This window comes from Colletotrichum tamarilloi (genome assembly GCF_030869305.1).
Source record: "Colletotrichum tamarilloi strain Tom-12 chromosome Unknown Scaffold_6.1, whole genome shotgun sequence".
Classification (NCBI taxonomy): domain Eukaryota; kingdom Fungi; phylum Ascomycota; class Sordariomycetes; order Glomerellales; family Glomerellaceae; genus Colletotrichum; species Colletotrichum tamarilloi.
This window is the reverse complement of record NW_026849389.1, coordinates 538,083-557,007: the sequence shown is the minus strand read 5'-3', so window position 1 is coordinate 557,007 and position 18,925 is coordinate 538,083. Positions and strand designations below refer to the sequence as shown.

At 51.5% G+C, this 18,925-nt stretch overlaps 8 protein-coding genes across 8 annotated transcripts; 3 read left to right on the top strand and 5 right to left on the bottom strand.

The window, feature by feature from the left end:
* Positions 1–782: 782 nt before the first annotated feature.
* Positions 783–1,784, top strand: CTAM01_02715 (uncharacterized protein; the record flags this gene model as incomplete). The annotated part of the gene is made up of 1 exon (XM_060518753.1): positions 783–1,784. The coding sequence occupies one exon, from the start codon at positions 783–785 to the stop codon at positions 1,782–1,784; it is 1,002 nt and encodes a 333-aa protein (XP_060386556.1).
* Positions 1,785–1,852: 68 nt separating this feature from the next.
* On the bottom strand, positions 1,853–2,860 carry CTAM01_02714 (uncharacterized protein; the record flags this gene model as incomplete). Its single annotated transcript, XM_060518752.1, has 3 exons — positions 1,853–2,078; positions 2,137–2,364; positions 2,418–2,860. The coding sequence occupies 3 exons, from the start codon at positions 2,858–2,860 to the stop codon at positions 1,853–1,855; spliced, it is 897 nt and encodes a 298-aa protein (XP_060386555.1).
* A 770-nt stretch (positions 2,861–3,630) lies between these two features.
* CTAM01_02713 (major facilitator superfamily transporter) lies at positions 3,631–5,886 on the bottom strand (the record flags this gene model as incomplete). Its single annotated transcript, XM_060518751.1, has 4 exons — positions 3,631–4,572; positions 4,634–5,488; positions 5,690–5,787; positions 5,844–5,886. 4 exons carry the CDS (start codon positions 5,884–5,886, stop codon positions 3,631–3,633), a joined length of 1,938 nt encoding a protein of 645 aa, XP_060386554.1.
* A 1,270-nt stretch (positions 5,887–7,156) lies between these two features.
* Positions 7,157–9,081, bottom strand: CTAM01_02712 (pentatricopeptide repeat domain-containing protein; the record flags this gene model as incomplete). The annotated part of the gene is made up of 2 exons (XM_060518750.1): positions 7,157–8,419; positions 8,470–9,081. The coding sequence occupies 2 exons, from the start codon at positions 9,079–9,081 to the stop codon at positions 7,157–7,159; spliced, it is 1,875 nt and encodes a 624-aa protein (XP_060386553.1).
* A 439-nt stretch (positions 9,082–9,520) lies between these two features.
* CTAM01_02711 (small nuclear ribonucleoprotein) lies at positions 9,521–10,931 on the bottom strand (the record flags this gene model as incomplete). Its single annotated transcript, XM_060518749.1, has 4 exons — positions 9,521–9,733; positions 9,793–9,843; positions 9,908–10,048; positions 10,797–10,931. The coding sequence occupies 4 exons, from the start codon at positions 10,929–10,931 to the stop codon at positions 9,521–9,523; spliced, it is 540 nt and encodes a 179-aa protein (XP_060386552.1).
* A 1,508-nt stretch (positions 10,932–12,439) lies between these two features.
* Positions 12,440–14,413, top strand: CTAM01_02710 (sulfatase; the record flags this gene model as incomplete). The annotated part of the gene is made up of 6 exons (XM_060518748.1): positions 12,440–12,737; positions 12,794–12,955; positions 13,010–13,320; positions 13,376–13,874; positions 13,935–14,038; positions 14,102–14,413. The coding sequence occupies 6 exons, from the start codon at positions 12,440–12,442 to the stop codon at positions 14,411–14,413; spliced, it is 1,686 nt and encodes a 561-aa protein (XP_060386551.1).
* Positions 14,414–15,106: 693 nt separating this feature from the next.
* CTAM01_02709 (uncharacterized protein) lies at positions 15,107–16,932 on the top strand (the record flags this gene model as incomplete). The annotated part of the gene is made up of 5 exons (XM_060518747.1): positions 15,107–15,303; positions 15,377–16,399; positions 16,536–16,572; positions 16,631–16,700; positions 16,763–16,932. 5 exons carry the CDS (start codon positions 15,107–15,109, stop codon positions 16,930–16,932), a joined length of 1,497 nt encoding a protein of 498 aa, XP_060386550.1.
* Positions 16,933–17,071: 139 nt separating this feature from the next.
* Positions 17,072–18,331, bottom strand: CTAM01_02708 (uncharacterized protein; the record flags this gene model as incomplete). The annotated part of the gene is made up of 2 exons (XM_060518746.1): positions 17,072–17,388; positions 17,446–18,331. The coding sequence occupies 2 exons, from the start codon at positions 18,329–18,331 to the stop codon at positions 17,072–17,074; spliced, it is 1,203 nt and encodes a 400-aa protein (XP_060386549.1).
* Between the last annotated feature and the right edge of the window lie 594 nt (positions 18,332–18,925).

Sequence of the window (18,925 nt, the reverse complement as noted above, 5' to 3'; positions counted from 1 at the left end):
CAAAGCATCGGACGCCCTTCCGTTGATCAATCGGCACGTGGCCAGACACCAGACGAGGTCGAGGGACAGGAACCCCGCAATTAGTTGATAAATCCTATTCGACCGCGGGCTAGCTTCACTGAGCATTGCACACTCATTCGCATACAATCCATATCACGATTATCGGAGCCATGGGATTTCGGCAGCATGTTGGAGGGGAAAGTTCAAAGAGGTGCTGCTGAGTCTACTGTGGAAGTGCCCCCAAAGCAACTCAAGGGTGCGTCAATTGCTCGTCCCCTCCTTCGGTCGATCGCCAATGCCCTGTGCTGATTAGCCCCCCAGGCTGCGCCAACTGTGAGCGTCGTCGAATTCGCTGCGATCGACGGCGACCCCATTGCGCCAAGTGTGACAAGAAAGGACTTCCATGTCCTGGCTATGACCGCCGACTTCGATGGGTGGAAGGGGTTGCCGCAAGGGGACACCTGCGGGGCCGAACCGTCCCAACGAGGCCGTCTTGTGAAGATAAGGCCGCATTTCGAGAAGAGGACTCGAAAGACATCTTCACTGAAAGATCCCAGCTAGACAAAAGTAAAGACTTCATGAGTTCGGTTGTCGTTCTGAATGCGCCAATCGCTCAAGCAACTCGACCTTGCAAGTATCCCGACTCCCTGACAAGCGTGTTCATGGACTATTATAGACTGAACTTAGCCGGTCTGATGGTATGGATGGACTCAGACGAAAACCATTACCGAACACAGGTTGTTCCTCTAGCCGCGAATCAACCAGCAGTCGGCTTCGCCATCATGGCGTTCGCGGCTCAACACGGCGCCATGACGGTGCCTGATGAGTCCGTTGCTGAGAATGCTCGCGATAGGTGCTTACGTCTAATCCAAACCCGCGCCCAAGATATGACGGCACGGCTTATTAAGGGTGATGACTTGAACGACCATGGCGACGTGGTTGATGCAGAATGGATGCTGGCTTCGATTCTCATCATGTGCAACTACGAGAATGCCCGTCGCCGCCTCCAAATCGCCGATGATCACAGACGTGCGGCAAGGACGATTGTCAAACTTTTCAAATGCCAGAGCTCAATCAACAACCGAGATCTGTTTGCGTTCTTGCGAAATCAACTAGCTATAGATGATGTACTGGCAGCTACGACATCGTGTGACCTGCCCCTCATACGCAACGCCGTCACACCAGCACCTGGCTCAGAGCATCTCCTGTTTTCGAGGTATCTGACTTTCTTGCACCGCATCACGCTCGTTTCGGCAGATGCTGTTGATTCTCATCCTTCAATATCGCACTTACGCAGCGGCCTCACGATGCCTCTCATCCAATCCGAGTTTGAGCAGGCAAGAGGCGCCACGTTGATGGCGGCCGGACGACTCGGACTGGCAGGATCAAGCATGTCTCTTGACTTCATACGCTTAGTCGAGGTTTATCATAACGCGGGGCTACTTTACTCGTTAAGGTGCCTCGATTACGCCACCGAGCACGCCTCGGAGCGCATTGTGGCCGTTGCCAGTCTGTTCGACCAACTGACTGGATTCAAGGACCTAGCTGCCTTCGTTCAGAATCTAGCCTGGCCGACGTTCATTGCCGGTACCGAATGCCATGGAGATCGGCATCGACAAGAAATCATTGCGGGTTTGCTCATGGAAATTCATGAGGGCACGCGTTTCAGTTATTACTTGGACGCGGTGAACTTTCTCAAGGAGTTCTGGGCCGGAGAAGATAACGACTGGCGTCCTCTCGCTCGTATGAGAGAAGCCATAGGGCAGCGAGTCCTTGTGGTATGAGCAACATCAACGTCCTTTGAATAAGGGCGGAAACTTCATTCTGCCCTACCAACTGAGACTGGAGACTACTAGAAATCGACTGTCTCTTCGTCCTCCACACCGAAGAGCACTCGCATCGGGTCCTGATACTTCATGAAACCAACACCCGGCTCGCATAAACCATATCCCAGAAGACGTTGTGCCTGCGGCTTCATCTTCTTCACTCGCTCGAACGGCACCATGAGGAACTGGTTCTCTGCAGGACGCAGTGTCGGCTGACACAGGAAGATGCCGACAGTCTCCCGGTATTCATCCCTATCGATGAGAATTTAGCAAAGAATACCTACTTGCTATACGCCGGCAATGCACTTACGTAGTAACGTTTCCTCCGCCCGCATGGTACAGATTCCCGAGGAAAATCAAGGCGTCGCCGGGCTCAAGTTCAGCTGGAATGGTCTCCTCGTCGAGCGGACGACGTTCGGGACCCCATAGGTGTGAACCCGGAATCACGACGGTCGCGCCGTTCGCTGCCGTTGTTTTCGTCAAGGCGGTGACGCAACCGATCAGGACGGGCATCTGCTTGTCATGGGGGTGATAATCACTGCAAGCCTCAGGTCAGAGAATCTCCGCTTCGACATAAAGACGGACGCTCACTTGTCATCACGGTGTAGCACTTGTTGCTTCCCTCCCGGATTCACCCGGAATCCCACTGTCGATGAGATGATGGGCTTCCCGCTGACAGTCTTCTGTTTGTCGCCCCTCCAGAAGGTGAACGATGAAGAGACCATAGCATTTGCGACATCAGTATACAAGCGGTTGCACGCGAGCTCCACACAGGCGTCTGAGATACCCAGTAAACCGGATGCTCTCTGCGTCGTTGCTGGGAAGAAGCCGTACTTGTCTGGGATGTCTTCGTCAAAGTACGGCTTCAGGTCTCGCTTGATCTCTGCGGTGAGATGGAGATCGATTAACTTCTCCACTATCACGCCGCCATCACGGTTGATGATCTCGACGAGCTTCTCTGTTGTGGTTGATGGATCCGTTGCATCGCATCGGGTAATGGATGGGCGGGAAGTAGCTCCCTCGGGATTCGCCATAATTCAATATTCTTTATTCGTGCTTGCACCAGGCGCTGCTTCTTGCGACCCCATTCCTCTAAGAAAGCGGTCACCCTACTTTATATCCGCCGTCGTTCTAGTCCATCTTGCTAACACCTGCTCTTCCCCTGCTCGTGTCGGGATCAAATATTACGTCTCAGTCGTCATCTCTCTAGGTATTGCCTGTATTCAGCCTGGCTTATCAGGAAACAAGTCCTAAAGTATGCGGAACACCACATCGCATTGAACACGCCGATAGCAATTGAGCTCGTCTCAGAGAAGAGCATTTCGGAGCTGGCCACAATAGCCAGGAACCCTGCACTGTCAAGTTTCTCAAAATAATGCCCTAATTCGGTTAGTGCCCTTGCGCGATGATAAGGTTGCGGAGTCAGACTGGTTGATGGGTCTAGATAGATGAGACGGAAGAAACTCGGCATGAATCGGGTCGCTCAGATCCGGTACCGGCTTGTAGTTACAAAGTTGGTTGAAGAATTCCTTGTAATCCGAGGACTGTTGATTTATCGCGTGGTCACTAGTACAATCCAATAGGAAGACCGGTATCCGCCATTTGTAAAGTCAATTCACATAGTCAAAGGCATTTGCGTGGGACTTTTGCTCGCGAAATTACTCTATTAATTCTTGATCGATCTATTTCTCGAGATTCTAGCGACCATAGAAAGCAAAAGGAAACAAGAAACGAGGCCATGCTATGCCATCATCATCAAAAGCCACGCTGCACTCAAAAGGACCAGATTTCGTCCCGAACCCCCTTAGTCAGACGAGACCGCAAACTTGCTCAGCGCTCTAAGTCTACCGCCGTAGAAGTAAAGCAGCCAGATTCCAAGGATACCAATTGTGCTAAGTCCACCCAACAAACTCGTTCCGCGGGCGACACCCAAGTTCTGGTACATGGGGCGGGCGAACAAGATGCTAGCAAAGGCGAAGGCGGAGCGGAAGAAGTCGTTACCGGCAAAGAGACTGGCGGCGTACTGGGGGTAGGACAGTGGGACGTACACAAAGATGCACTGCATCACGACGAAGACGGTGGCGCCGTAGATAGTGATGCCAATGGTGGGTGCGATCCAGTGGATGGCCGGGGATGCGGTCCATGCGAAGATGAAGAGGCCGATGGTGGGGCCGAAGGAGGCGGGGAGAGCGGGTACGAGACGGTTCTCCTGGATGGGGAAGCCGAACTTTTTGATGCAGGGCACCATGTAAAAGGCAAGGTAGGAGACGTAGACGGCGATGCCGAGCAGGCAGGCGACGAGGATGCAGAGGAAGACGAGGCCGATTTCGCCAATGGACATGCCGTAGTAGACTGGGTACACGAGGGGGAACACCTCGAAGAAGGAATAGTAGATGCCGTAGATGATGGCGGTGTAGACCTGGACGAAGAGGATGGCCGGGTCCTTGATTGTGATCTCGAGGGGCTTGATGAGGGCGTCAATGACGACGGCCGAGGTCTTCAGGTTGCGCTGGTCGATTTCGGACTGAGACATGAAGCGATCGTTGCCCGTCAGCTTGCGGAGACGCTGAGCGCGGCGGAGGAGGATGTTGGGCGTCGAGGTCTCGGGGAGGAAGAAGAACATGACGAGGAAAACGGGGGCGGCGGCCCAAAGAATTTCCCAGAGAGACCAGCGCCAGCCCATGGCGGGGACGGAAAAGCCTGACAAGAGGGGCCCAAGAGCTGGACCGCAGTATGCTGCAGACACCTATCGGAAGAGTCAGTATGATGGTATCGTATGATGGGTGTCAAATTTTAGAATTACTTACCCAAGCAATGAGGGCATAGGGAAGGTTGAGAAGGCTGTACATGTCTCCCAGAGACGCAGCGCCTGATGCCAGACACGGCGAGCCGAAGAGACCTTGCAGGAATCGGAGAACCATCAACCCGGGGAAGTTGCTAGCCAAAGGGGCGGGAATCGACACGATCACGAAGAGGAACATGGTGACGATGTAAATCGGGTTACGGCCAATGCGGGGGATCTCAGAGAGCGGCGAGAAGAGCAGAGGACCGATACCATAGCCCAAGACAAAGAGCGCCAGACCCAAGGAAACCTCAGTCATGTCGACGCCGAACTCGTGAATGACGCCCTCTATGGAGGGCGTGTAAATCGCTGAAGACATGTAGACGACAAAGGTGTAGATACAGATAATGGCAGCGATGAGTCCGCGCTTCGCATTAGACCAGTTTTGCGGGTTCTCAGCATCGTCGCTAAAGTACCAGTCCACCAGGATGGCACCATCTTTGGTCTTTCTCGGTGCGATGGGGATGCTCTTGGTCTTTTGGATCTCGTGGATCTCGTCGACCTCGAGCCGGTCCGCAGTGTATGGGATCGTCTCCTCCCGGCTCCGAGTCCGCTGGAGCGAGGTGCCGTACGGCGCGCCGTCTTCGACTTCTTTCTGTGAAAGCTTATTTTCTTCATCGGCGGCGTGGGTCGATTCGGAGGATCGGGGTGATGCGCCGGCGTCGGCTGGGGTTGCATCTGCCGGGCTGGACTTCTCAGAATTGAGGACGTCAAGCCATTGTTGCGGGAGTTGGAAGCCAGTCTTCTCTTCCGGGTATTGGAGGAACTTGTTCCGTGTGATGAAGCGGATGATTTGGCCCACAGGGGCATCTCGAATTAACTGCGCCATTGAAACGGCTGATGATGATGATGATGTGGCTTGAGATTATGTGATGTATAGAACGTTGATGGCGTTGGGATATTAGAGTACTTCTTGGGGATTAACTTGCGCCTGAAGCGGTTGAGATGTCTTCAGTTGCTAAGGGTATAAGCCTGGAAACATAAGTGTGTGGATTGACAAGAAAACAGACGATGATGATACCGACATCACGTCTTCTAATATACTGGCCATCATCTCAACCTTTGCCAAGCAGACATTGGCGTCGACAACACTCAAACGCCAAAGAAGCAACATGACTACTAGCCTGATGACCGATCAGGACCAAAATTTGGTCCGTCCACGGCATCGGGCTTACGAGCGATAACTACGATGCGGCGCGACTCTAGCACGTGTGGCATTATGAATCACAGCCGGGCTTAAGTTTCTCGAATGCGCCGGAATGAGATAGGCGCGAACCAGCCGTCTGGTGCAGATGGCTAGGTACCTATCTCGTTTGAGAGAGAAGAAGGGGGTGGGGGGCCCCGCGGAAGCAGGCGTCGTAAATCTCTGTCTCTCCCTGGGGCATGGTAAGATCTAAACGTGCGTGCCGTGTCAACAGGGTATTGGTTTGTCCGTTCTCGTCCGTTTGGAGTTGGCGCGTCCCCGTCGATTCTGCCGACCAGAATGATAGGGAGACATGGTGCTAGGGCTGACATGACGTTGAGGGACAACGAGATGGCGTGCCGCAGAGTTGGCGGGCTTTGGAATTAGGAGCTAGAGTCAAGGAGATAGCCTCTGCATACACATCGCGAAAGTACTCGCTGCTAGTGCCAGTCCGTTCCGTGGAGGTGAATGGGAGAAGACGAGCTAGCAGACAATACTCAAGATTATCACTAATCCGCGTCCGGCTTTTGGTCGATTTATCAGCGAGCTCCGGAACCCTTGAATGATCACCGTCCATGCAGCATCTGATTGGCTGCCCGGTCAAGAACCTTAAGTCTAGCTGGATCGAAATTTGAACTGAATGCCATCCCACGGATGATTCAGCCACTTGGTCTGCACGATCCTTGTGTTTGAGATGGCATGTCTTCTCTCCGAGCCACATTCTGACTAATTAATCGATGGCTTTTGCCAAGCCGTTGAGGAGTGCCTTGCAGTCGGCGGCACCAAAGCCTTCGGCAGGGTGCCAGCTTTAATTCCTAATGCACTGCTGAATGGCTTGCGTCGTCTGATGAGACAATGGAAACCAAATTATGATGATGTAATGGAACAGCGAGTGCTTCTTTAACACAGTGGAGGAGGCTTGTAACGAAGGGATGCTGGTGTTCGCAATTAGCGCGTTGAGAAATTGTCAAACATTGGCCCGGTGGGCTTGCATGCTGGGTTGTAGACCGGATCCAAATTAATGGAATCGGCTACATAGATAACCTCCGGTGCCTCTCGGTGTGTTCCACGGTGGTCGGGATAAGGTTGCGACGCTATAAGCTGACAATGAGTCACTCCGTATGAGTACAAATGGCATTCAAGACTTGGTCGATGATTGCAAGCTTCTGCAACGCAATTTTGACTGGCTTGTGCCAAAGTGTAGTATACAGCCGCCGCGGGTAAATCCGGGTGCGGCACATCTTCTCTTAAGAGGTGTTTGTGCGAGTGCTCTTGGTAATACAACATATACGAGAACCCGCCATTTTATGATGGGAAGCGATATGTCATCTCGGTGTCCTCTCGGTCCAATCCGGAACTTCTCTTGATCTCGTCGGCAACGGATGCCATCACCTTCGACAAGCCCGACTGGACGTCCATATTCCGTCTCTCGGCCTGCTCGATCAACCACCAAACCCGCACGTCCTGCACGTCAAGGGACTTCCTGACGAGGGTGAGTAGCGTCTTCCTGTTTATCCAAAAACTGTCCAGTTCGGGTTGTTGCCCCTCAACCGGCGCAGGAGCTTCGCCGAATAATCTCACACACTTGTACGCGAGGTCCAGCTCACCAGCCACGGCGTACTCATGCACAACCCTGGCAAAGACAGTGCGATCGCCTTTGAGGGCCAACTCTGGGTTTTGCGCAACAAGAGCCTTGAGAGCTTCCGTATCCTCGCACGCTTGGAGAACGTAGCGAATGGTGACATGATTAGGGCTGGCCTCGGTGTACTTGTGCGCATTCTGGTAGATCTCCAACGCTTTCGCGAAGCCGTGTGTTTCGACAGCGGCTTCAATGATGACATTGAGCGCGGCAATGGGGACTTTGTAGCTGCGGATAAGCTCAGTAAGAGTGTTAAGAGCCGGGTCGATGCTCTCTGGCTCTTTCTTGATTCTCTGGTAGATTGGACGGGTGCTGGCGTATGGCGCAACTGAGATGGCCTTGAACATGATGCACAAGACCCGCAATGCGCTCACGATATCTCCGACTCCGCCGTAGCATTCGATCAGCGCCTCGTAATGATGCGCAACCAGTTTTCCACCCCTCTGCGTGACGAGCCGCGCAGCCCCTGTGGCAAGCTGATAGTCGTTCTGCCTGGCAGCCGTGTTGATAATGTTGAGAAGCACCCCGTCCGAAAGTTGCTCCTTGTCCTTCTCCAGCATCCTACCCCATATGTATCGCGTGCCCTCGTAGTGGTACGCCTCGGAGCAATTGTCGAGCAGTGAATACCACAACGCAACGTCCGTCTCGCCATCAGAAGAGTGAATCTTGCTATGCGCTAGCTTGATCGCCTCATCTATAAAACCGCGCTGGGCGAGGGTGAAAATGAAGATGTCAAAGACCCATGAAGCCATCGGTACTTGCTTGTGAATTAGGTTCTCTATTGCGTCGAAAGCCAGCTCGATTTGACCGTCGCGGAGTAGCCCGATGGCAACGTGGGCCTGTCCTGGTATATCGACCTCAGTCCACGACTGCTTCATTGCTGCAAGAATCTCGTTTCGAAGTAAGTAATCGGGATGTATCGCGAGAGCCTATCGTCGTCAGCGCAAGGGGCAATTCGGTTTGTCTTGGCGAAACATACAGCTAACGCGGCATGGGATATTGAAGGCGAAGTTGTGAACTGCAGTCGCTTCATCTCCGCAAAAAGCTGTGCTAGGAACGCCGCCGATCCTTGAACATCGGCCGTAGCCACGATCAAGTCTTCGTAGAGTTTTGGGCTGAGCTCAACGCCTCTAGCCCGCACTAGATATGTGATGATTGTTGCGACCTTTTTAAAACTTTTGGGTTGGCCCCGGAGGACCTCCAAGGCATCCAGGATTGCAGGCAGCGAGGCTGCTCGGAGCTGCTCGTTCACGGCGGGGAGATTGTCGTCCACGGATTCCGACCCTTCTGTTTCTCGAGCTGCGTCGGCTTCAACTAGCTCCTCGCTATCGTGATGCTTCGAGTGTCCTTCTGCCTGCACGGCCGAAGATGTGGCGGTTGTGTATCTTCGACATCGTGTACGATTCGCAGGATGGCGGGTTGATGGGACAAGGTGACTTCGTTGGCGCGTCGCAAGCGATGTTCTGGGAACAATCTGTGTATTGAGGAGCCTGGCCGCAGCTTGCGTATCGACAGAGGGGCAGAGACAGCGCCATAAGCCGTCGAAAATTACTCGAGTGCCCGACATGGAGCTGGCAATGCGGCTGGGCATGGGGGATACAAATTCTGGAGAGCTGCAGCTTGCACTTTTCGGAGCTTCTCTCACCGAATTAATCCCGGTGCAAAAGTGGATCACGTGACTCACCCGACATTGAATGCGCTTCGCGATAGACGACGAGCATGCACAAGCATCACGGCTGGCATATGGATAAGCATCGCGTCATGAGAATATCTTCTTGCTTTTTGAACGTAAAATGATTATGTTGATATGCGTGCTCCCGAGGCGGGCGGCCAAAGGCCGATAACGCAATGCTGATCCAATGGCGTTGTAATTCCGAATGGCATCCGCATTCGAATTCCTTTTCGTGCGAGACGTCCAATGTGGATGTCTGTAGCCTTCAGATGGCCGTCGATCTTCTTGCAAGTCGTGCAAAGTAGCCGCTGGGAGCCGTGTATCAACTGGGCTCGTCATGATCGTGTCCGGGATATCATCATTGCCCACCACCACCACCACCACCACCACCACCACGGTTACCTCTTCCTCTGCCTCCACGGCCCTGGCCTCTGCCCCGACCTCTGTCACCTCCGCGGCCGCCATGGTCTCCTCTCGATCCACCTCTGCCACCGCGGAATCCTCCTTGCTGGTTCTGTTGGTTCTCCTTCACAACGTCAATGATGTCGTCGGGTACTCGTAGGTATTTGATCTAGGGCTTCGTCAGCATGTCGCTCGTGATTGGGACTTGCGCTATCTGAGTTTTCGTACGTTGTTTCCTTTGACGTAGACTTCGGGTATCTTGACGAACTTGTCGCCTTCCTATGTACTCGTCAGTGGTCTGGCGCGGGGTATGGGCCGATGCATCGACGCGGGCGGCGCGTACCGGACTCGTTTGAACAACCTCCTTCAATGTGAGGTTCATCCAGGTATCGCACATGACCAGGTGGCCATTGAGTGTTTCGCCGTTCTTCAGCTCGACGAGCATAGGGTGCCCTTGGGCGGCGTTCAAGAGACCGAGGGGTAACTGTGACAGCTGCGTTAGCCAGCGCGCTTACAGTTCATTGCACGAGACAGCTGCGCGACAATTGCCGCATGTTGCATATCTGAGGAGGCGCATGAGGACGTACCATTTTGTGATTCGGGCTCTGGAGCTTGCCGTGGGAAAGGAAGCTGAGCTGGAGCTTGACGCGGACGGTTGACGATTATGCGACAATGGAGATTTAAGTGGGTCGGTTCGGTGAGAGCCCGGTGAGTGGCCACCCGCACCACCAGCGCCGGACGCGGACGTTGCTGAGAGAAGACACACCAGGGTACATCGGCATGACGTCGATAACACTGAACACAGGTAGGTACCTAAGGAAAGCAGTCCCTGACATGACAACTCGTACCAGGGTACCTACCTCAAGCAATAGAAAAGACAACACTTGAGATCCGCAATTTGAACTGTTTTCTTATTACAATTTGCAAGCTGTCGGCTTTCGAAAGCTTCTGAAAAGGCATCGCTATGTACCTCTAAGCATCCTATGACAAATTATCGAGTTATCCTAGTTGCGTTGCAAGCAGGGGTACTATCCGTATGGGCAAGCACCAATTCAATTTCGCCTCCATCCAGTTGACTTTCGGTACTCTCAGAAATGCAGGGAACACTTTGAGGAGTTCTTCTACATAATGACAAAGCAATTTTCATGCTTGGCTCAAAAATTCCACCTGTGCTGAATGTCCGCTTCACAAAAACAGCCTTTAGAAGGCCGAACAACAAAAAAATGACCAACGTGGGGCTCGAACCCACAACCCCCAGATAACCACACGTCGCGGACGAGATAGAAGTCTGATGCGCTACCATTGCGCCAGCCGGCCAGATCTGCTGACCAATCGCTGATTGGGCAGGTTGACGGCGGAAGCTGCATCTCGTCTCATGAACGCTTTCCCGTGCGCAATCAGAATGCGTCTTGGGCAATCGCGATGGTTTGCAAATGCCTTAGAAGTTCGTAATGCTACCTAGGAAGACTTTCATAGAAGCCAAAAAGCTCTCATTGAATCTAAACCTTTACAATGTTCTATGGGGAAAAGCTTGACAAAGCTTCAAGTGCGCATCAAGTTTTCTTCCCCTCACCAACTTCCGATGCTACTCGGGGTTGGTGAAGAAGCTTTCAACATCTTCCTTATTACCCCACATTTGCTTTGCTAACGATTCCCTGGGGTCTGGGCAGGAGACTGGAGTGCAGTAATACGAATCATTCTAGCTGTGTGCATGTACTTTTCTTCTTGTGGCCATGCTTGTAAAAAGACAATGGAATTTCCAAGTCCCAGCATATGCTAACAATTGGGGTATCAGTGTAGTGACTCACTTACCACTTCACAGGATATAAGTACACGCTCTGCAACCCCTCTTGAGCTTTCAACAATCACAGCTTTGCGAGATCGATTGCTTCAGCTGGATTGGCTTGGATCCCGACTCAAGCCCTGTGCCGCCGAAGAGCAAGACACAGGAACAAGAGCCAAAACTGCTGATAGGTATCCTACCTTTATGAATCCCTCTTAGCAAATGCTTACCACCCGCTTCTGAAATGTGACCCGAAGAGTCGGGAAGCCTTTAAGGTTATTCATAGGTGGTTTCACAGCCAATGAGTCTTGCTCGGTTGCTCTGGCAAAATGCTCATAGACTTAGTTTACTGGGTGAATGATGTAATCTCTCAATCGCTGAGCCCATTTGCACCAATCGAGGTCATGTTCATCGTCAAGTTCATCTTCGCCCTGTTCCACTTTGTTGGTAATAAAAAGTAGTGTATGTTACTTGACTGCACTCAGGTGATGGCGTCTCACTACCTACCTTATGTGAAGAGCCTTGACTAAGACAGCTGTCTGCCATGTCGTTCCATGCTGTCTCTTCGGTTTAGAGCGGAGCCCCGACATATTGCTCTGAACCTCGAACTGGAACCAGCTCCGAAAAAATGGTCTTCTTAATGATGATAAGGTGGTGATCGTGGTTCAGATAGGCTAGCGGACGAAATGACGAAATCGCAAGACCCGATTGCGAATGCCGTTGACATTGTCGAAATACCCATTTCGCTGACCTGGAGCCCAGCCGGTTGGTCGACCGATGAGCGGGCGCCGTCCGACGACCCACCAGCGATACCACCGAGCTACCGGGGCCCCGTGGGCTAACACCGCAACACGCTCAGGCTTGATTCTCTTACTAGCTTTTAGGGGAAGGTTCCTGCCGTTGTAGTCTACTGAAATGTGGGAGCCGGCAATGGAGGTGCTGCGTCACTCATAACACTTACGCGCGACATATAACAGTTACTTTGCAGTGCCTGGAAGCACATATCTCGATCTCAAGGCGGCTTTTCTGTTCCTGCTTGGTTTTGGAGTAGATATCTGTGAAGTTGCAAGATCACAGGCTTCACATTTCACCATGTTGCCAATTCTTAGCCTGTCAACGTTGGCGACACTGGCCCTCGGTGCCTCCGCTGTCATCGCTCAGAGCGTGCAGCAGCGTCAGCCGAACATTGTCTTCATCTTGACTGATGATCAGGACGAGCAACTCGGTTCCCTTGACTACATGCCTTATGTTCAGAAGCATTTTGTTCAGCAGGGAACATACTATCGCAAACACTTTTGCACGATCGCAATTTGCTGTCCATCTCGTGTCAGCTTGTTGACGGGGCAAGCGGCGCACAACACCAATGTCACATATGTTACTCCCCCTCACGGTAAGTCGTAAGCATCTACTGCCAATAGAGTGACAATAGTCTGAATATTCTCATAGGTGGCTACCCGAAATTTGTCTCCCAAGGTTACAACGACAAGTATCTTCCTGTCTGGCTTCAGGACGCTGGCTACAACACGTATTACACCGGCAAGCTCTTCAACTCTCACTCTACCCAAAATTGGAACAATCCCTTCCCCAAGGGCTGGACTGGGAGTGACTGTAAGTCATTGACAACACCTAGAATTCGGGGCTTCATTGCTAACTCTAGCCTAGTCCTTCTAGATCCCAACACCTATCTCTACTTGAATGCAACGTTCCAGAGAAACCAGAGCCCACCTCAGACTTTCCCGGGCGAGTACAGTAACGACTTGGTTGCCGAAAGAGCTCTCGGCTTCTTGGATGATGCTCTCAAGTTCAACGGCAGCAAGCCTTTCTTCTTGGGTGTTGCACCAATTGGTCCTCACAACAACGGACTTGGCGGCGAGACCAGTGCTGGTGCGACACCACCCATCCCCGCGAAGAGGCACGAAAACCTCTTCTCAAACGTGACTGTTCCTCGCACTTACAACTTTAACCCTGACAAGGTAAGACTATCGACTTCTTGATCCAAGTCGTTGGTCGCTTACGCTACTTTTATAGCCGAGCATGGCCAACTGGGGTCTCATCATCCCCCAGCTGAACGCCACCGAGATAACATACGGTGACAATTACTACCGCCGCCGTCTCCAAACACTGCAGTCCGTTGATGAAATGGTTGACGCCGTCGTCAAGCGTCTCGATCAAGCCGGTGTCCTCGACAATACCTATGTCATCTTCACGTCTGACAATGGCTTCCACATTGGACAGCATCGTCTTAAGCCAGGAAAGACTTGCGCGATTGAAGAAGACATCAACGTGCCCTTCTTGATTCGCGGCCCCGGCGTGCCAAAGGGCAAGACTGTGGACTTTGTCACAACCCACACCGACATTGCTCCTACCATCTTCTCGTTGGCCAACATCACCCTACGTGACGACTTTGATGGTTCTCCTATTCCCTTCTCTGAGAATGGGATCCAAAAGGCCCAGAATGACCCTAAACATGATCACGTCAATGTTGAGTTTTGGGGTACTCAACGCGGATATGACGCGTTTGGCGGAGGTCAGTTCATTTGATTCATATTGCATCGTTCCAAGCAACTTGGCACTAACGTCCCATTAGCATCTGCGAACAACACTTACAAGGCCATGCGTGTTCTCGGCGACAGTTATAGCCTGTTCTACTCAGTTTGGTGCAGCAACGAACGCGAATTTTACGACATGAAGGTGAGTCTGATTTCTAGGAGTGGATGTCCATAAATCATGACCAGTTACTCACTCCTGTTATAGAAGGACCCAGGTCAGATGAACAACCTTGCCGGAAGCGCTTCAGGTCAGCTTCTCGATCGTCCCTTGTCCGTTGTCCAAGACCGTCTTGATGCCCTTCTATTGGTCCTCAAGAGTTGCAAGGCCGAGACTTGCAGGCTTCCATGGAAGCACATCCACCCTGAAGGTGGCGTCGAGAACCTCCGGGATGCACTTGATCCCAAGTTTGATGAGTTTTACGCCGGACAGCCCAAGATTTCCTTCTCAGACTGCAAGGACTTCTACGACATTGCTTCTGAGGGAGCGCAGGATACTTTGGTCCATTACGACCCGTGAGTCTCAATTAGAAATATTTATGACTGAGGATGGGTGCTGAGTGAGTTTGAAGTGCGATGTTGGATGAATGTCTTCTGGACGAGCCATCGCTTTCGGAAGAGCTGTAGTATACGGGCCTTCAAGTAAATGTCTGCTGATCGGCTTTGCACCCGAGGAGCCGTGCATATTGATACCGACAACATGAATCAGATACAGGAATATTGACTTGCATTCCGTATAGGTCGGTGGATTGCATAAGACTCTGAGGCCTAGTGTGATGAATGTGAGAAGAAGGCACTATTTCCATGCTAAGAGCCCGGCCTCGGTCCGGCGTCTTGTGCCGATCGCCTAAGACACCGAGGTGTCTTGGGAGATGGGACAAATCCGTATAATCCCATTGGCTCTCCGCACTTTTGCTCCAAATGCCGAAAGCCGTCAATATCTCGATAAAAGACCTAGCTGCTTCGCATTCTTCAATATTATTCGTTGTGATTTACTCAAGAGTCATTAGGGTAAAACGCTGTAAATTTGTTCTCGTGGTTGCTCGTCCTCAAAAGGAAGCAGGCTCCGTGTCCTACCGAAGCAATGACCGTCGGGCCTGCCCTATCTAGCGATTCATACTATGTTCAGTTCAGAACATCGGCGGCTTGAATACCTTGCGTCTGAACTCTCTTCCCAGTATTGACAACCACGAAATTCTCAGGTCTCGCTCAGATGGACAGCGATAATTACGACTCCCAGTCGGGCGATGACGCCGAGAAGTATTCCGTGCCTTCGGCATGGCCACCCACCGACCGGGATTCCTTCGAGGTATCTTTTAATGGGATCGACGACCCTTTTTGCCCACACAGCATGTCACTGTTTCGGAAGTGGGCCATCGTTACAATACTGTGCAATGTAACGATTTGCGTGTAAGTAGAACCCCCCGAAGGCAGCCTCTAGTCTATTCCAAATGTAGCTGATACTGACCATTGCATCATCCAGTACCTGCACTAGCTCAGCATACACATCCACATACACCCAGATGAATGCCGAATTCGGCACTTCATCTCTTGTCTCCACTCTCGGACTGTCAACGTTCCTCTTGGGTATTGCCTTCGGGCCACCAATGATCAGTCCTTTGAGTGAGTATTACGGACGACGTCCCATCTACCTCGGGACATGGTCTCTTTTCATCCTTTCGACAATTCCATCAGCAGTTGCAAAGAACATTCAAACCATACTGGTCACTCGATTCTTCAGTGGTGCCTTTGGCGGTACCTTCCTCTCAGTGTCAGGAGGGACCGTGGGCGACATCTTCCTACCACACCAAATCCAACACCCCATGTCTCTTGTGTCGCTAGTGCCGTTCATGGGGCCTTGCGTGGGCCCAATAGTCGGCGGATTCATCAACTACAACATCAATTGGCGATGGACCTATTATATCATGATCATCTGGTCTTCGATTTTGATGGCCATTATTGTATTTTTCACGCCCGAGACCTTTCATCCAATCAGGTTATACATGAAGGCCAAGCACCTCCGCCAACAAACTGGCGATGACCGGTATAGAGCGCCGATGGAGAAGAAGAGCGGAGATGTTCAGCCGTCGAAGGCTTCCATCATAGCAGCCTCCATGCTACGACCCTTACAGTTCAACTTCTTGGAGCCTATGTGCCTCTGCCTTAACGTATACTCGGCAATCTTACTGGCTATACTGTACTTGTTCTTCCTGGCGTTCCCGCGCCTCTTCCGAACGGAGTATGGGATGAACCTATGGCAAGGTGGTCTTACATTCCTTGGCATTATTGTAGGCATGTGCTTGGCTGCAGCATCATCACCAGTCTGGTCCAACATCCGCACGCGACTTGTGGAGAAGCACGGGACTAGCGAGCCGGAGTTCCGATTACCGCCGGCTATGTTGGGCGGGTTCCTGATACCGATCGGGTTATTCTGGTTCGGCTGGACGATAAGTCCCAATATCCATTGGATAGTACCAATCATCGGCTCCGGCGTCTTCGGCTGCGGGTAAGTCTATTGACTCCAATGAACATGCAAAAATGTATTGGAGAGGCCTAAATTTTCTCATTCCTTCACACTTATTATCTCATCGGAGACAAGGAAGTTCTTTGTCAGATGAAAGCTAATCGGTCCAATGCTACAGAACTGTTCTAGCCTTTACTGGCATTTATACCTTCCTCGTACGTTGAAGATGTGTCCCTCTATCTCAAGCGTTTCTTTTACTGACCACACTTTCAGATTGATGCGTATGCAAAGTATTCTGCATCGGCACTGGCGTCTAATGGACTGACTAGGTGCCTCTTCTCTGGTAAGTCTTGTTTTCTCAATAAGCCACGAGCCTTTCAGTTCTCTAACTCTGTGCGATTTCAGCTGCGTTTCCATTATTTGGCGTGCAGATGTATGATAGACTCGGTCACCAGTGGGCAACAAGTCTTCTTGCATTCCTTACAGTTGCTATGATGCCCTTCCCATGGCTGTTCTTCAAGTACGGCAATGCTTTAAGGGGGAAGAGTAAGTTCGCGCTTCATGACAAGATGTAGAGTCACAGAGAAAGTCCTAGAATATATATATGTATGTTACACACTTGCGCATTGGCGGCTTTATAATTCCTGATTTTGGCTTTGTCGTGGGAATAATATTCCAAGCTACCTTAGTATTATGTCCTCGCCATAAAGTCATTCACGGCAGTGCATTCTCTTGGAATAGCCCCTCTATATATCCTCTCGTGTCTTGGATATCACACCCTGCAAGAACCCATCCATCTGGACTTTGAGCAGCCGGCGCTCCTGCTGAGACCCGGGGAGGTTGAGTGGGGTTTTCCTCACTAGTGTCACACAAGGCCGGCAGAAGTCTCATTGCGTAACTATTGTGGTCCTTGGTCTCGTTGTCAAGATATTGCAAGACGATCGCCATGTGATTTGCGTCTCCCAGTTCCAAAGTTGGTGCTGGCTTTCCGGTGAACTCCTCGACTAAGATATCGCGAACACGAGAATAAGCTAACAGAAGAGTGTTAGTGATCTAGTCCTTTCGAAAGACGACTAATAATAACTTACATCTTGGCGAGTCCTGTGCAAACTGTTGATTTGAAACAGCACTCTCCAGCATCTTCAGAATTTGTACTCGCAGAGTCGTCTCCTTCAATCGAGCAGACACGACTTGAGTCATGAATTCCTCAGGTGAAGCGGGTATCTGCTGGATTTTCGTCGCTTTTTCTGCGTACTTGTTGGCTAGGGTGATGAGGCCGGTCCAGAATGGATCCCGCAGCGCCATTAAGATGTCTTCCTCAGGGAAATACTTCCTACACCAAGACAGATCCTGAGAGCCGGCTCCGGCGTTGGCGAAGGATGGGACGTTCTGGGTAAAGATCGCCCGAGCGCTGGGATGTTTGTCGCTGAGGCGGGCCTGTAGGGTCTTGTGAAACTGAACTTGCCTCTGTGATAGAGCTAGTCTACTCGCTCGGGTCATATCGTCGGTGGCGATACCCTGTCGGGAATTATAACCAAAGAAGAGATGGTAGACATTGATATTGGGTAATGCATTGATGAAATCCCAGACATCATTATCTTCGCAGGGCGCGACCTGGAAGACGTCCACGAAAGAACCTCTGCCAACCCTGGCGACTTCTGCTGCTAAGGACTCTCCAGTTGCCACGGGGAGCTCTTTGGTAGGTCGAAGGTTCTTGTACCAGCTTTCGTGGGGCGCTGCCTGGCCCAGAACGTTGGTCTTTGTCTGGAACCATGCAGTTCGTGTTTCCCACCCAGCTGGTAAGGCAGGCTGATGCTTCTCAGCGCGGTTAAGATAATCGGACATCGCAAGGGCCATCTTGCTGCGTTCTTCAGCGCCTGTAAAGACTAAGATAACGCGGTCGTATTGAGGTTTAACAGGGTTCTTGATATCGGTTTTCATAAGTGCGACAGCAATGCCGGCCTTGTCGTCCATTTTCGAATCCGTTAAGACAACCGCTACCCTAGCCGCCATGGCCGAATGGGTAGCGATCCAACAAAGGACCGCAAAGAATAAAAAGTGACGAGTCATTTGATTATGTCAATGTTCACTTCTCTCAAGATCGAAGCGGACTGGTGTCACTGATCAGTGCGACTAGTCTATGTACTTTATATAATCAGTCGGCCTCATAGCATTTGCTTTCAAGTGAGCGGCTGGGGCCTACGAAGGGCTGAGCGTCGTATTGGTCAATGATCAAGTAGTATACCGTATGATTCGCCACATCACTCATAGACTCATATCACAAAGTCTATTATGGAGATGGGAGATTAATACCCAGAGCTCAATTGTAAACATCAGCCGGTCAAACTTTGTGACGAGCAATGGATTCTCAGGCATCTTCTATCAAGTGTGGAAGTTTATTTTATTATTTCCCAAAGGGCCGACCCGCCGTCCCGGTCTCTCCGGGGGCGGTGTACACGATCATAATCACTTGGAAGTAGGAATCTGAGCAACAATTCTCGTACAAATTTACGCCATTACCCACAGCGAGTGTCGATTCTCGTTGTAGTGAAGCGTCGATGTCTAGGC